General features: G+C 40.9%; 1 protein-coding gene across 10 annotated transcripts in view; it reads right to left on the bottom strand.

The window, feature by feature from the left end:
* LOC136831506 (serine/threonine-protein phosphatase 4 regulatory subunit 1-like) overlaps positions 1 to 14,301 on the bottom strand; it is a 424,185-nt gene that overhangs the window by 74,069 nt on the left and 335,815 nt on the right. The window contains exon 2 of one of the 10 annotated variants that reach the window (XM_067092045.1): positions 14,216 to 14,265. The exons of 8 other annotated variants lie outside the window; for them this stretch is intronic. Coding sequence is in view for 1 of the 2 variants with exons in the window: in XM_067092042.1 (XP_066948143.1) it covers positions 4,826 to 4,869 (44 nt within the window). In the remaining variant the exon portion in view is untranslated. Of the gene's footprint in view, positions 1 to 4,825; positions 4,969 to 14,215; positions 14,266 to 14,301 lie in introns of those variants that run through there. One more of the 10 variants, XM_067092042.1, reaches the window with a different exon arrangement.

Genomic DNA, 14,301 nt, shown 5'->3' with positions numbered 1-14,301 from the left:
CGCATCGACGCGATTCGAAGAAGAAGAAGAAGAAGAAGAAGAAATCTCTGGCTGATGACAGACTGTTCTCGCTTCCTCCTGGTTTATCCGCTGCCTTTTCTCTCCCTCATTCTTCCAGTGGTCTTTTCGTCCTGGCTCAAGTTAGAAAAGTGCATTTCGGTGCAACTTCACCAATCCTCGCTAACCCCCCCCTCCCCCCAAAATAAAAAAAAAAAAAATTCGACGGCCGCGGTATAAGTAAGCATTTTCCCCTCTCTCCTTTAACAATGAGCTACCGGTGTATATATAAGGTCAATGAGTGCTTCTCGCACGCAGATGTGAAGCACAGCCTGATAAACGATTAAAGTCGGGTATTTTCCTCTTCTGGTAAAAGGTAATGTAATGAGTCAACCAAGCACCTGTCTATCTACTGTACAATACATCTACTCAAGCTTAGTTAGAAAAAACGGACAAAAAGCCAAGTAATTCTGACGAGGTGTCAGCGATTTTTAATACTTTATATATTCACACAATAAATATAACAGATCCCTACTTTCTGTATTTCCTATTATGTTCTATAACTTCTTTCAAATGAACGTGTTCTTTGTTAGCCTGAATTTCAAGTCAGTGGCCCCTGTGGGTTTGTTCCATATGAATAAGGCTTATCTTCTAAATAATAATAATAATAATAATAATATTTAAACTCTTAAATAAATGCCTGTGAATTTTAAACATTCAAGTAAATCAAAACAATAAATAAATTTTTATGAGTCACACATCATCCAGCTTCTATACCTATCCCTGCGTTCTCTTTAAAACAAAACACAGACAGACATGAATAAAGCTTCGTGCAACACAATCTACATGCAGTGCACCGTGCGAAAGGATTAGCCAATCCATAAATAAGTCCCTGAACACATCCTACATCCACTGTTGCTGACGTTTGCGGTAAAGACGCGCTTTCTTTCTTCTTTTGAATAAACACCACACCAATAATTTTTCTGTACGAAACATTAGATGGGAGTGATTACGGCTACCAGCTGGCTTAATCCAAGAGAAAATCCCACGCCTGATTAAAAACAAAATAAGATAATAGCAGCGCAAATCATTCCAAAACTTGACAGAGGAGGTAAAGTAGTGTATGCGCCATACAATCCTATGAAATTACAGATTCCTCAAGGTAAATGTCGGAAAAGGAGTCTTTAAAACGACATGACGAAAACTGTGGTCACCAAAATATACTAAGCCATACATTTTGTGTAGTATGTTAACTCGACCCATATATCAGTTGATGTAAAATGGAATATAGAATTTAGGCCAAAGGCCAAGCACTGGGATCCGTGAGTCATTCAGAAGCACTGAAGAGGTAACTGAGAGTAGAAAGGATCTGAAAGTGTAACAAGACAAAAACCTCCCAGTTGCGCTAAGAAACAATCGTCGGGTAAGAATGGAAAGTACGGTGGAAGAGCGACTATGAACAGAGATACAGTAAAAGGAAAGGGATTACAGCTAGGGGCTGAAAGGATGCTGAAAAGAACCTTAAGTAGTGCCCCTGCGGGGATCAGTACATTCCCAAGGGATTGAAGGTGGCAGATGTGGAAACAATCCCACCACTTGGTGGTAGACAGAGAAAAACTTGCGAAATATTGACACAGTCGGGATGCTTCAATGCGCATATAAAAATATCAATAGAAAATTATCATTAACAAGTAGTGCGATGATGTAAATTGACAATTGCCCTTGCAACGTACACACTCAAAGGAAACAAAGCGAAGTTTATACCACACCTGAGCAAATTACTTCCAGCTTTTCCAATCCAAAGGTTTTACCTTTCTTCTTTCGACGTGAAGGCGTTTTATACCCCATTATCCACTTCATTTGCCCACAAATGCCCAAACTTTTGAATGCTGCTCAAAGGTCAACATTGCACAGGCTTCGTTAAATCCCTTAGGTCAGGTTGTTTTGATTTCTGAATACAAGCACGCTAACAAAAGGTGCGCATTTGGAAACGAAGCACTGCAACTATAGCGGTTGGGAAGGATTTTCATGTTAGGTTAGATTAGGGTATGATTAGGCGTAGGCGATTCCCTGTTGCGCACTCGAGTCAAAACGTAAGGTGAAAATAAGACTAAGACACCCGGGGGAACCTTGTGAAAGGCCAATACGTATTGGTTGAGGCGAAGGGGGAAAAGAGGAGGAGGAGGAGGAGGAGGAGGAGGAGGAGGAGGAGGAGGAGGAGGAGGAGGAGGAGGAGGAGGAGGACTGCAAGAGGTGGTGGCAGAGAGTTGCGAAGATGGAAAGGTAAGGAAGATGGAGGTTGTTAAGCCTCATAAAGGAAGAGGCGGGTTAATGATTACAAGACTTGAGAGAGACACATGCAGAAGGAGAGAGAGAGAGAGAGAGAGAGAGAGAGAGAGAGAGAGAGAGAGAGAGAGAGCATAAAACGGAGAAAGGTAGGGGCCATGAAAGAGGGGGAAGTGATGACGATTGGAGGGCGAAAAAAAAAGGGGGGGGACAACCGACCCCAGTTGATTGGCCCGGGCAGAGCACATCTCTACGAATTATCGCCCAGGCTATTATTAGACAGGGGAGGACACACATCACTGCTCTCGCTTTCACATCCCCCTTGTGTCGTCCTCTGCTTCTCCTCCTCCCTCAGACTTTGGCTCCGGCTTCAGGAGGAGGAGGAGGAGGAGGAGGAGATGGTGGCGGAAGTTCAAGAAAAAACATTAATGTTAACCTCGAGACAAGACGCAGCATAAGAACATGTTTTCCATGTTTTACACTTTTTCTCGAGTATGGTGCTCTGCTCGACAGCCGGGTGGGAGGGTGATTGCGAGGAAAATGATTATAATAATAACTGAGCATGAAATTTAATGGATAATAATAATAATAATAATAATAATAATAATAATAATAATAATAATAATAATAATAATAATAATAAAATGACAGATTGCCAGATTGCAGTCTCAAGGATGCTATGGGGAAAACCTCAACAATGAAAAAATGCTCATCAAATTCGGTATAGACCCCAAAGCCACCTCAGCAGAGAACACATGACGTTACCAAGCAGCATCGCTTTCGGATATTCAGTGCAATTCGACCAAATACTTCAGAGATTACATTAAAATAAACCACCTCCTTACAATAGACAGTTTTGTAAGGAAACGATCAGGGAAAAATATAAGTATGATGGGTGAGCGTTTTTAAACATGACATGGAGATCTGAATCTGCCTCAACATAACACGGACTCGTTGCAGTTCAAATAGGTACACTTAGGCGTTTCAAAATAAATACTGAGAGATATAGGGTATAACCTTGTAGTATCACTTTTTCTCGGCGTGTAAACACGCCCTAACTTTCCATACAACTTGTAACTTCTTATATGGATAAAAATTGTACGTTCCATTTTTTTTTTTATTTCAATGAAAACTTATACATGATCGAATTTTTCTTTTCCTAAATTTTAATGCAAAAATATATAGAAAGCTCACGTGATATTTATAGACTGAGTTTTGATATCTGTTTACAACACAGTTAACCATTTGTGAAATACTCCAGTGAAAATACTACGAAAAGGGAAAAATACACAAGTAAATATTAAAAAAAAAACTAACTGTTTATGAACAATTAACTGAGAGAGAGAGAGAGAGAGAGAGAGAGAGAGAGAGAGAGAGAGAGAGAGAGAGAGAGAGAGAGAGAGAGAGAGAGAGAGAGAGAGAGAGAGATGTACTAGGATACAATATTTCAACAACTTTTTTTTATTGAAGGTAAATCTAATAATTCAAAAACCAAGAGCTGGAATTTTCTTGCAGCTACAACTTTGACACAAAAATCTACCAAATAACAGAAGCTAATTTTCAGACACCAGGGGTTACGCTCTTAACAGTAACGATAAAAGGGAAAACGTCCCACCAAAATTATAAATATATATCGCTGTAACTTCTCTTCTTTACAGTTGAAAAGATACTTTTTCTATTAACATTTAATATGTTATACTACATCATTAACGAAAAGGCGAATACCTAAACCCAAGGAATAATTCTATATTTACAACGATAATACATTTAATATGATCGTCGAAGGCCAAAGTAGAATGTTCACGGCATAACAGAAATTGTATTTTTTCCAATGTGCTAAGCGTCAATAATCATGATCAGAGTCCAGGGAACTAACAGATATGTACTAAAAAGACCAGTATTTTGCTTATAAGTAATAGCATTTCCATGAAACGTTGTGGAAACTAACCAATCTAAACTGCCTTAAAGTTGTTGTGGAAACTAACCAATCTAAACTACCTTAAAGTTTGTAACTCTAAATGGAGCTCTCCTGACAAAGATACGTTCAACTCCCTTATATCAAATTATTCCGTTTTCATCTCTCGATCGCATTTTTTATGCAATCAGCAACGCTAAGAATAAGAAGAGGAAATACACAGATTGAGTACGACTTCATAAAAACAAGTGGATGAGGACTTCGGTCAAAAGCTCTATTAAAGTCATTATACGTAATACGAGCTCGGAGGGAGCTGTTTATTTAAATCACCTGTGCACAGCAACTAAGACTGAATCTCTTTGTGGAAGCTTCTTTTAGTCTTTTTTTCTCTGATTTAGAGCGTCTGATATTTAAATCACCTGTGCACAGCAACTAAGACTGAATCTCTTTGTGGAAGCTTCTTTTAGTCTTTTTTTTCTCTGATTTAGAGCGTCTGTCTTCTCAAAAAAAAAAAAAAAAGAAAGAAAGAAAGCAAGCTCTTTCCCCCACGTTCACTTTGGGCCTATGCTACATATGGTTTCAACCTTCTCATGTGTTACGTGTAAAAACTTCCAGGCCCTTCCTTACCTTACTATGATGGAAAACACAACCTTGGATTTCGGCGAACACATTTTATATATATATATAATAAACGGATTATGAAGAGAAGTAATGGACGGCCGATAAACACAATTTCTGTCGTGTGTGTTTCACGTTAACAAGAGAACTTATAAACAAAATAAACACTATGCGCACAACATAAACACTGCATAAACAACGGAACGCGGCACCGGTAACAGCTCAACATGACCAGAGAGGCAAAGAAGCTACATAACAAATACAAGTCGACAAAAGGTTCGTAACGGTCGAAGAGCAACGCTAACTAAAGTACTAAAACGGAAAGCAAAACACGAATAGAAGGGAGAAGAGCTACAGCGAGGTTGGGGAGGGTAAGCACGCACAAGCGCACGCACACAAACTATCGTCAAGCATGTGTTCAAGGATGGTCGTTCCTTTGACCCCCGCCAATGCATATTACAACTGGACATCCCTACCGTCCAACCGCTTTCACCCCAACCCTTTTCCAAGTTCTATCGCCTGAGAGAGAGAGAGAGAGAGAGAGAGAGAGAGAGAGAGAGAGAGAGAGAGAGAGAACTACCACCGGAGAATTCACTATTCATGAAACTGGAAGTTTGCATCCCAATCCATAGTTAGCAGAGAGAGAGAGAGAGAGAGAGAGAGAGAGAGAGAGAGAGAGAGAGAGAGAGAGAGAACTACCACCGGAGAATTCACTATTCATGAAACTGGAAGTTTGCATCCCAATCCATAGTTAGCACAGAGAGAGAGAGAGAGAGAGAGAGAGAGAGAGAGAGAGAGAGAGAACTACTACCTGATAATTCACTATTCATGAAACTGGAAGTTTTCAAAGCTTCAATGCATCGCATTCCACAGTTAGCAGAGAGAGAGAGAGAGAGAGAGAGAGAGAGAGAGAGAGAGAGAGAGAGAGAGAGAGAGAGAGAGAGAGAGAGAGAGGAACTACCACCTGAGAATCCATATACAGAGAGAGAGAGAGAGAGAGAGAGAGAGAGAGAGAGAGAGAGAGAGAGAGAGAGAGAGAGAGAGAGAGAGAGGAGAACTACCACCTGAGAATCCATATAATCATAAAATTGGAAGTTTTCAAAGCTTCAGTGCATCGCATTCCATAGTTTGCAGAGAGAGAGAGAGAGAGAGAGAGAGAGAGAGAGAGAGAGAGAGAGAGAGAGAGAGAGAGAGAGAGAGAGAGACTACCACCTGAAGACCAACATACAGTATTCACGAAATTAAAGTTTTCCAAGGATCATTATATCCCATTCCATGGTTAGCCAATATGAGAGAGAGAGAGAGAGAGAGAGAGAGAGAGAGAGAGAGAGAGAGAGAGAGAGAGAGAGAGAGAGAAAATACTCACAAAATTAAGTTTTCCAGGCCTCATTGCATCCAAGTCCATAGTTACCCAAAAGAACAGCTATTTTCGAGCAATAACAAGCAAGTTCATGTCACTATCACTTCAGTTCCCATTTACTAATTTGGTTGGATTCTTGGCCCCCTTCCAAAATCTCAAAGGCCCTTACCCCTATCCATGAGACGGTCCTTTCCTTTGCTTCCACGGAACGATCCTTTCCTCAACAGCCAATTCCTTTCCCTCCACGGAACGATCCTTTCTTGAACAGCCAACTCCTTTCCCTCCACGAAACGATCCTTTCCTCAACAGCCAACTCCTTTCCCTCCACGAAACGATCCTTTCCTCAACAGCCAACTCCTTTCCCTCCACGGAACGATCCTTTCCTCAACAGCCACAGCCTTGCCCTCCGCACAATCCCCCCCCCCCCCCACAACAAACCACCTCCCATATCAGCGATCCGATCCATTTCTAACCAGCCGAATTCCTCCCCGTATCGCAAACTTGAACCCACCTTTCCCTTCAGTATATACCCTCTGGTGCTTTTCTCAAAGCCCCGCCCCTACAAACCACTCCCCAAAAACAAGCCCCCTACATAATGCACAACTAGCATGGCATAGGAAAGCTGGAGTAGAGAAAGGGGGAAGGGGGGTTCAAAGCGGGACACCCCCCCTCTCTCTCTCTCTCAGAATGGTCAGCGAGGCTGCCAACTTAACGTCCATTTTGTTTAATCTCCTCTTTCTACACAACACGAAGCACAAACACGCATTAACGCTTTAATTTTGTTAATAAAAACAAACACAAACACACACACATATACAGTATGTATATGTATGTATGTATGTGTATTTGCAGGCTACTACGAGGTCAGGCACAGAATGTTGACATATGAGAGAGAGAGAGAGAGAGAGAGAGAGAGAGAGAGAGAGAGAGAGAGAGAGAGAGAGAGAGAGAGAGAGAGAGAGAGATTTACCTTTAAAAAACTTCACAGGAGGCCAAACATTAGTATAAAGTTAACGGTATATTTCTCCATAAACAAAAACAAACCTAAACCCAATAACCTACCAACGAGAGTAAGTGGAGTATCTGGAAAAAAAGACTCCGCTAGGCACTGTGCTTTTATTTATCATTCAAATTACCGGCCCCCAGATGCGTAGGCAGGGCATTCTCATAATCAACAACAACAACAACAGCCACCATGCAAAATGGTGAACCCAACTTTTTCCGTCGATCCGACGATTACCCAACACCCGGAAACAGGAAAAGGCCACCGCGCCCCAACACCAATAAGATCATTTTCACTTTTAAAGCAACACAGAGAGGAAAGCGTCGTTTTTCTGAAGAGACAATTTGATACGATCTTTGTTCTTCCACAGAATGCATTACTGCAGACAACGTGTGTGATCTTCATAGCACAAAATGCTAAGAGAATCTTATGAATGGATTCACCCACTTGTGAAGAGGATTACCTCGTCGAGGGCCTCCCGTTTTTACGGTATGCTCTTTGACAAAAACAATTCACACACGTCTAGTTCTCTCTCTCTCTCTACGCCCTAAAAAACGACACACAACAGACACCTAACAACTGAGCACCTAATTCACTGATTAGGTCAGTAGATGCACCCGTTTGAGAGGTGTGTTGCTTACGCCCGAACACCCGAGCTACGGGAGAGAGAATCTACGCAGGTTTACTAATCTGTGGTAAAAAAAAAAAAAAAAAAGTGCTCTCACTCCAAAATATCTGGGTTTTTAAAAGGATGATTGTAGCGTAGAGGCTAACATATTGGGTAACGTAAATGTCCATAGGTAGCACCGGGATGTGGCCTAAGATGAAGCCTGAAATATAGGGAATGGAAATGTGACGGTCCACGAACCACATAAGACCATTCTCTTGAGAAAAGAGAAAAAATCATAAAAAATTAATACATGGAGAAGGGTTCATCTTTTTAAGGCCGGGTGGATTGCACCCGTCTTCAAGTCCCAAGACTTCGAATATCTTACATTAATTTGTGTGTGAAAATCGACTCGTATCACGGCCATAAATCAACCGAAGCTTACTGCTAATTGCCAGTGAACCAAATTTCGCATTTAAAGAAGCCATAAAAGCAATTTACATAGAGCGGACAACACCAGTGTCTAATCTAGTAAAACAGGCTGAGCCCTATACATACAGTATCTCATAACAAACTGCAAGGAAACGGTAGTAATATCTCTCTACCTAACGCTCTATCGCTTGCCTACCTAACCTTCAAAATCATTCAGTTAACAGGTCTACCTCTTATCTATTCAACGCTTTCAATCGTTCTTCCACCGGTGTAAATATGTGGCCTAACTAACCCAAACTTCCCAGTGTAACTTAATCTTACAAATAATTCACCTGTGACAGGTCGGTTTAGTGCCTATCTAAACCAACATCACAAAGGATTGATCTTGAACATATAGTTTTGTTACATGGCTAACCTGCAATTCCACTTCTTGTTTACTGCCCGTGAATAATTTAAAGTAAACTTATTTCTAAGCAGGGTTACCGATTGTTGTTGGATTTAGGCCAGCCAACACGTCTAAGGATAGGCCACATAAGTACTCCTTACCCTACACACGCCTTACGCTGACCGTCCACTCTTTGAAAATTATTGAATAAAGTTCTGTACATCGGATCTTTAACATCCGATGTACTGTACAGAGAAGAAAAAAAAGTTTACAGAAAAAGTTGAAAAGTTTCAAGCAAAAATGGTAGCTATATTACAGACAGCTATGTTCAAACTGACGAAAGCATCCTACCGTCAAGTGCTGTTAAAAATTTGTTTAGGAACAGTATTTTGTGTATAACAACAATACCGTCTTATGCTGTTAAAAATTTGCGCATAACAACAGCATTTGTCAAACTGAGATTTAATTCACAGACGCAGATTCAACAAACCAACATCTGAAACCACTAACAGACTAGAATTTGAGGGATAAAAAATCCAGCTATCCTTTGATGATTATCTGAGACATACGCAATGTTACTGTTACTTCCGTGTTACATTTCAAGGCTGAAATCTTAATAGGACACTTGTACATCGTAACCACTGGGAATGTACGCAATGAAGATCAAACGCAAGCATTTCGTGTTGTGCAACAGTTTTGAGTATCCAAACTAATACATCAAAACGTCTATGTTCTTCTAATCTACATGGAAACATTATATACATACACATACAGACATTTATGTAAAGCTTGATCCGGCAGCAACTTCGAACTTGTCCTTAATAACTGATTACATAATCGTATGTAATCAGCCAGCGAAAATCTAGGGGCCTTGTAAATCTATCTACAAGTTTCCGGCAATGAACCGTAGTTTCTAGCAGTCTTCCCTCTTCTGATAAGATTTGGGGCACCGAAAGTAACTATTTGTTCAATCTTTCCGAACATAATGTTCAATAAGGACATCGGTTGGCGTGACACCGTAATTGCCTTATCTTCATGATTTTCTTTTCTTTTTTCTTAAGAACCACTTCCGCTTCTTAGACACGATACGTATTTGAAGAACTTTTCACTCCGTCGTTCTGTTAAGCACAATGGAGAATTATCACTCAATTTATCGCACATTGTCATGACAGGAAAATGATTACAGCAGAAGTCTCTTTGCCCGTATCCTTTTAGAGTGAAATTACAGACTAGCGTGAGTGGCTGGGGGTTTTTGCGGTGAAGCATATCATCAAGTATTTAAACATTCCGAATCGTAATGTACAAAGTCTTGGCCGCTTATAGGCGCTTGATGAGCATATTTACCGCAAGGCCGCAGAAAAAACAGTGAAATATATCGATCTCCGGGGAATATCATCTCGAGGTGCTTACGGGAGCAGAGACGTACAAGTTCAACGCAAAGAGTATCGTGAAATCTAACGCAACCAGTCAATAACGGATGGTACAATGAAGTATTCGCCTTTTGTCAGTTTACAACACGGATACAGAAGTTCCTTTCGCCTTGATCGTCCATATTTCATTTCCTCGTTTTCTAAGGCATGTCGAAATCCACATAATCAGATTTTGTGAAAAAAAGGAAGCATTCCCTAACCGGAATTTTCAGTAAAATTTCTGTATCAAAACGAAAAACTATTGGCCAGTAAGGCGTACTCTTATGTGACTAATGAGAAAGCATGCGCGTGCACAAACACAAAATAAAACACACAGATATATATGTGTATGAATTTTCATCACATCAGCACACCCGGAAAATACCAATGAACCCGTAAGCAAAGAAAATAATAGAAGTCTTCCAGCAAAGCGGCGGCTAGAAAGGTCAAGGAACGGGCCACTCACTACATGTTATACATTCATTGCGTGATTGACAAATCCAGACGCCTGAACAAGCAATGTCTGAAGAGTTCCGCAAAAGGAGAGAGAGAGAGAGAGAGAGAGAGAGAGAGAGAGAGAGAGAGAGAGAGAGAGAGAGAGAGAGAGAGAGAGAGAGAGAGAGATACTAGATAGCTAGACAGGAACTGGCTAGACTACATGCGTTTCATGGCACAGTAAAATGTGGTAATGAAGATAAGACATTCAATACAAGTAAATAAAAAAAAAAAAAAAAAATCTATCCCCTTTCTCCATATATGTAATGAAGAACACGAGCTCACTGTCTCAAACACAAAGGTTAATCAATAAGCCGATATTTATCTTCGTGAAGGCACCCCATTGTCAATCGATGTCCTTTTCAAGGTGCTCATTTCAAGTCTGGAGAGCCATATTCCTTTGGAGGACTCCTTAATGCTGGAAAATCACCCAACACCTACTCCATTAACGAATTCCCGTGGGCGAGAAAAAGTTGTAAGGTTCGCGACGCCACCGAAAAACACATGCAACTGAAGAAATTGTAACTTTGATGACAGCTGCTTTTGCGGAAGGGTTGAATTGTCGTCGTGCCATACAAATGAACAACGAGCAACGTTCACGAATGAACTCGAGCTTACAAACTGGTTTTTCTTAAACGCACCGCAATCCTTATTTTACTGATACCAGACTCAGCATCATCATCATCAACTATAACGGATATATTCCCGTACTTCATATTTTCTGAACGCTCGAACCTTTGACGTCAACAATCCCGAGGAAATAAACAATAGGAGCATTTAAGAGGAATAATGCGATGTTCACTAGCTTTCAGCACACCACTGTAATGTTCAGATGACATTCCGGCGCTGTAGTGTTATGAACATCAGTGGACAACGCTCTGCAGTAGACCGCATATCTTAGGGCGTACCAATGCACATCTAAGATTGTACCGCCCAAATCAACGGAAAAAAATGTGTACATATATATGTATATATATGTCTTCTTCTTTATCTTCAGCTTTTCCTATCTTTATATGGGGTCGCTGTTTATTATTAGTCTTCTCCATCTTCTGCGATCATGCACCATTACCTCACTCACGTTCTTCTCCTGCATGTATATGTATATATATGTATGTGTGTGTGTGTATATATGTATGTATATATATATATATATATATATATATATATATATATATATATATATATATATATATATATATATATAAAAATATAGCAAAGAACTAATGTAAGGATACATTAATAACAGCAAATCAGTATCCTTGGGGCAAGAAAACAGACCTGAATAGTATCTAAGAGGAGCATAACAATTTCATCATAATCGGAACATAAAATATGCCAAATGACTGCATCATAAAGCCTGCTAATATAAAATACTTAGGGGCACACTAGGACACAAAAAACTCAATAGCCCTCGCAATCACCCAAAGCATTTTTTATTTGTGGCGTCGGCGTCCAGATTACTTATTCCATTCACAGGAGCAAAGCTTTCACAGAGAGAGAGAGAGAGAGAGAGAGAGAGAGAGAGAGGGGGAGGGGGGGAGGGGGGCGAGACCTTGACCCTATGCATCAATACATCACTAATCAATAGGCAGGAGTAGGCTCCCAATGTGTATGCGCTCCCAAACGGCTAAAAATAAGTTTTTTCTTCTTCTTCTTCTCCCTCTTTCTCTCGCCCTAAGTCCTCCACTTTGAGAGAGAGAGAGAGAGAGAGAGAGAGAGAGAGAGAGAGAGAGAGAGAGAGAGAGAGAATGGAAGGGGGAGAGGTGAAGGAGGGGCTAGGCTATAACCAATCTATGTGATCCCTCAAGCAACTTCGCCAGCATCCCTACGTCAGACTCGCAGTGAAAGTCAGGATTCGAAAATGTCAAAAATAAATATACCTGTTCAGATTCATTTAACGAACAGGAAGTTTATTCGCTTTCAAAATATCAGCGGGGCAAAGCGAATTTATTAAGACTTTCAGGCACCGAAAAAACAGACAAACCCACTGGGGAATTAAACGGACCGATCGAATTCGTCACGACGTGAGCAAAACAACCTTGTTAAACGTATCTGTAGCATCAACTCTTCCCGACCACCTAAAGTCTACTGTAAGTCTTGCCTAGCGGGGCGCATTTGTAGAAGGTATTCCACTTTTCCTTTCACACACCAAGCTGCATTTTCCTTTGGTCCTTGCAACCGAGTTCTACAGCGTTTTTGCATTTATCTTGCTCCAATTTTCATCCTTCGGCCGAGGAAAGACAGTTTCTGGGGTTGTGGGTCAGTGGTCTCGTTAAGCATTTCTGTATCAATAAAAATATTAGTTCTCTTACTGCAAAAAAATGTTCTTAACTGCTGTTTTGATGCTTTCAGGAACAAGCTTGGCACTGGTCCTACTTCGGGGTGTCATGATTTCGAGTCTTAATTGGAATTAGGCATTTTATGGCCACTATTGAACTAGCTAGTAACGCACATCTTAAGATGTATCCACATTCTGATTATACCTCATATGCATACGCGATACAAAGCGGCAACGAGAGAGAGAGAGAGAGAGAGAGAGAGAGAGAGAGAGAGAGAGAGAGAGAGAGAGAGAGAGAGAGAGAGAGAGAGAGAGTGTGTTTCCTTAAGTAAATTTTAGGAATGGTTTATAGGTAAGGATTACCTTGTTGGAACCTTCCGTTTTGATGGTATACATTTTGAAGGAGCAATGAACAAGAGATTTCTTCCTTTTCTCTCGCCCCACCCAATCAGCGATCCACTTCAGTCGACTAACAATTCAGCAGCATACTGGATTTTAGGGAACCAGCCCACTCAACTCTTCTTGTCCAGGTCAAGACTCGAACTAGCGTCTCTCACTTTGTGGGCTGAGTATGCATGCCACTTCGCTACGTGGCCACACACACACACAGAGAGAGAGAGAGAGAGAGAGAGAGAGAGAGAGAGAGAGAGAGAGAGAGAGAGAGAGAGAGTTGTACTTCCCCGTAATCGGTTTAAAATTAACATAAATATTCAGATAAAACACTTCTACCAAACCGCACTTGACTGAGAGAGAGAGAGAGAGAGAGAGAGAGAGAGAGAGAGAGAGAGAGAGAGAGAGAGAGAGAGAGAGAGAGAGAAATATAATTGGCCAGCGCATGTAGGGCCTCTTATCCTTTCGACGACCATCAAATAAACAGAAAAAATAAAGCATCAATTTCCTTCTGAAAGGTCCCGAGTGCATTGCAACTGACGATGTCATCCCGTGTGGCATCCATCAATCCGACTTACATAACCGACGGGATGCTGCAATACCACGCAACACGGATGACATCCAAACAATCAATAATTGAGGGCCGAGTGTCTAGTAAAAGTTCACTCTTCCATATGCCATTCCATAGGCATAAGAATACAGTAGAAAATCCTAACAATGATGTCATTTTTAATAGCGGCAATCCCCTCGAACTTCGTAACTACTAAGCCTAAATCCAGATGAGAAAGAAATGAAGATATTCTAATGCTGGCCGAGATTCGAACTCCAGGGTATCACCGAACGAGGTAACGATATTCACCTGGCCACAAACATCCTACAACGTCGCACCACAAAGACGGCATTCGATCAATCAATACATTACGACAACTTCTGATAGAGATGAACAGACAACGCTTGAAAACTGAATGATCAACTTGCTCACCCTGAAGTGCAATATCGCAAATAAATGATGCTGAGGTAATAAGCATTCGTGTACTTACAATGGAGACTTAGTAAAATCTGCAAGTCGTGCTCAAATGCACACACGTACCTGAAACGAAAAGAAGAGTTTCGGTTAGTACAGAGA

This window comes from Macrobrachium rosenbergii, chromosome 48, assembly GCF_040412425.1.
Source record: "Macrobrachium rosenbergii isolate ZJJX-2024 chromosome 48, ASM4041242v1, whole genome shotgun sequence".
In the NCBI taxonomy this organism is placed as follows: Eukaryota; Metazoa; Arthropoda; class Malacostraca; order Decapoda; family Palaemonidae; genus Macrobrachium; species Macrobrachium rosenbergii.
The sequence above is the reverse complement of the archived record's forward strand: the minus strand, read 5'-3'. Positions and strand labels throughout refer to the sequence as shown.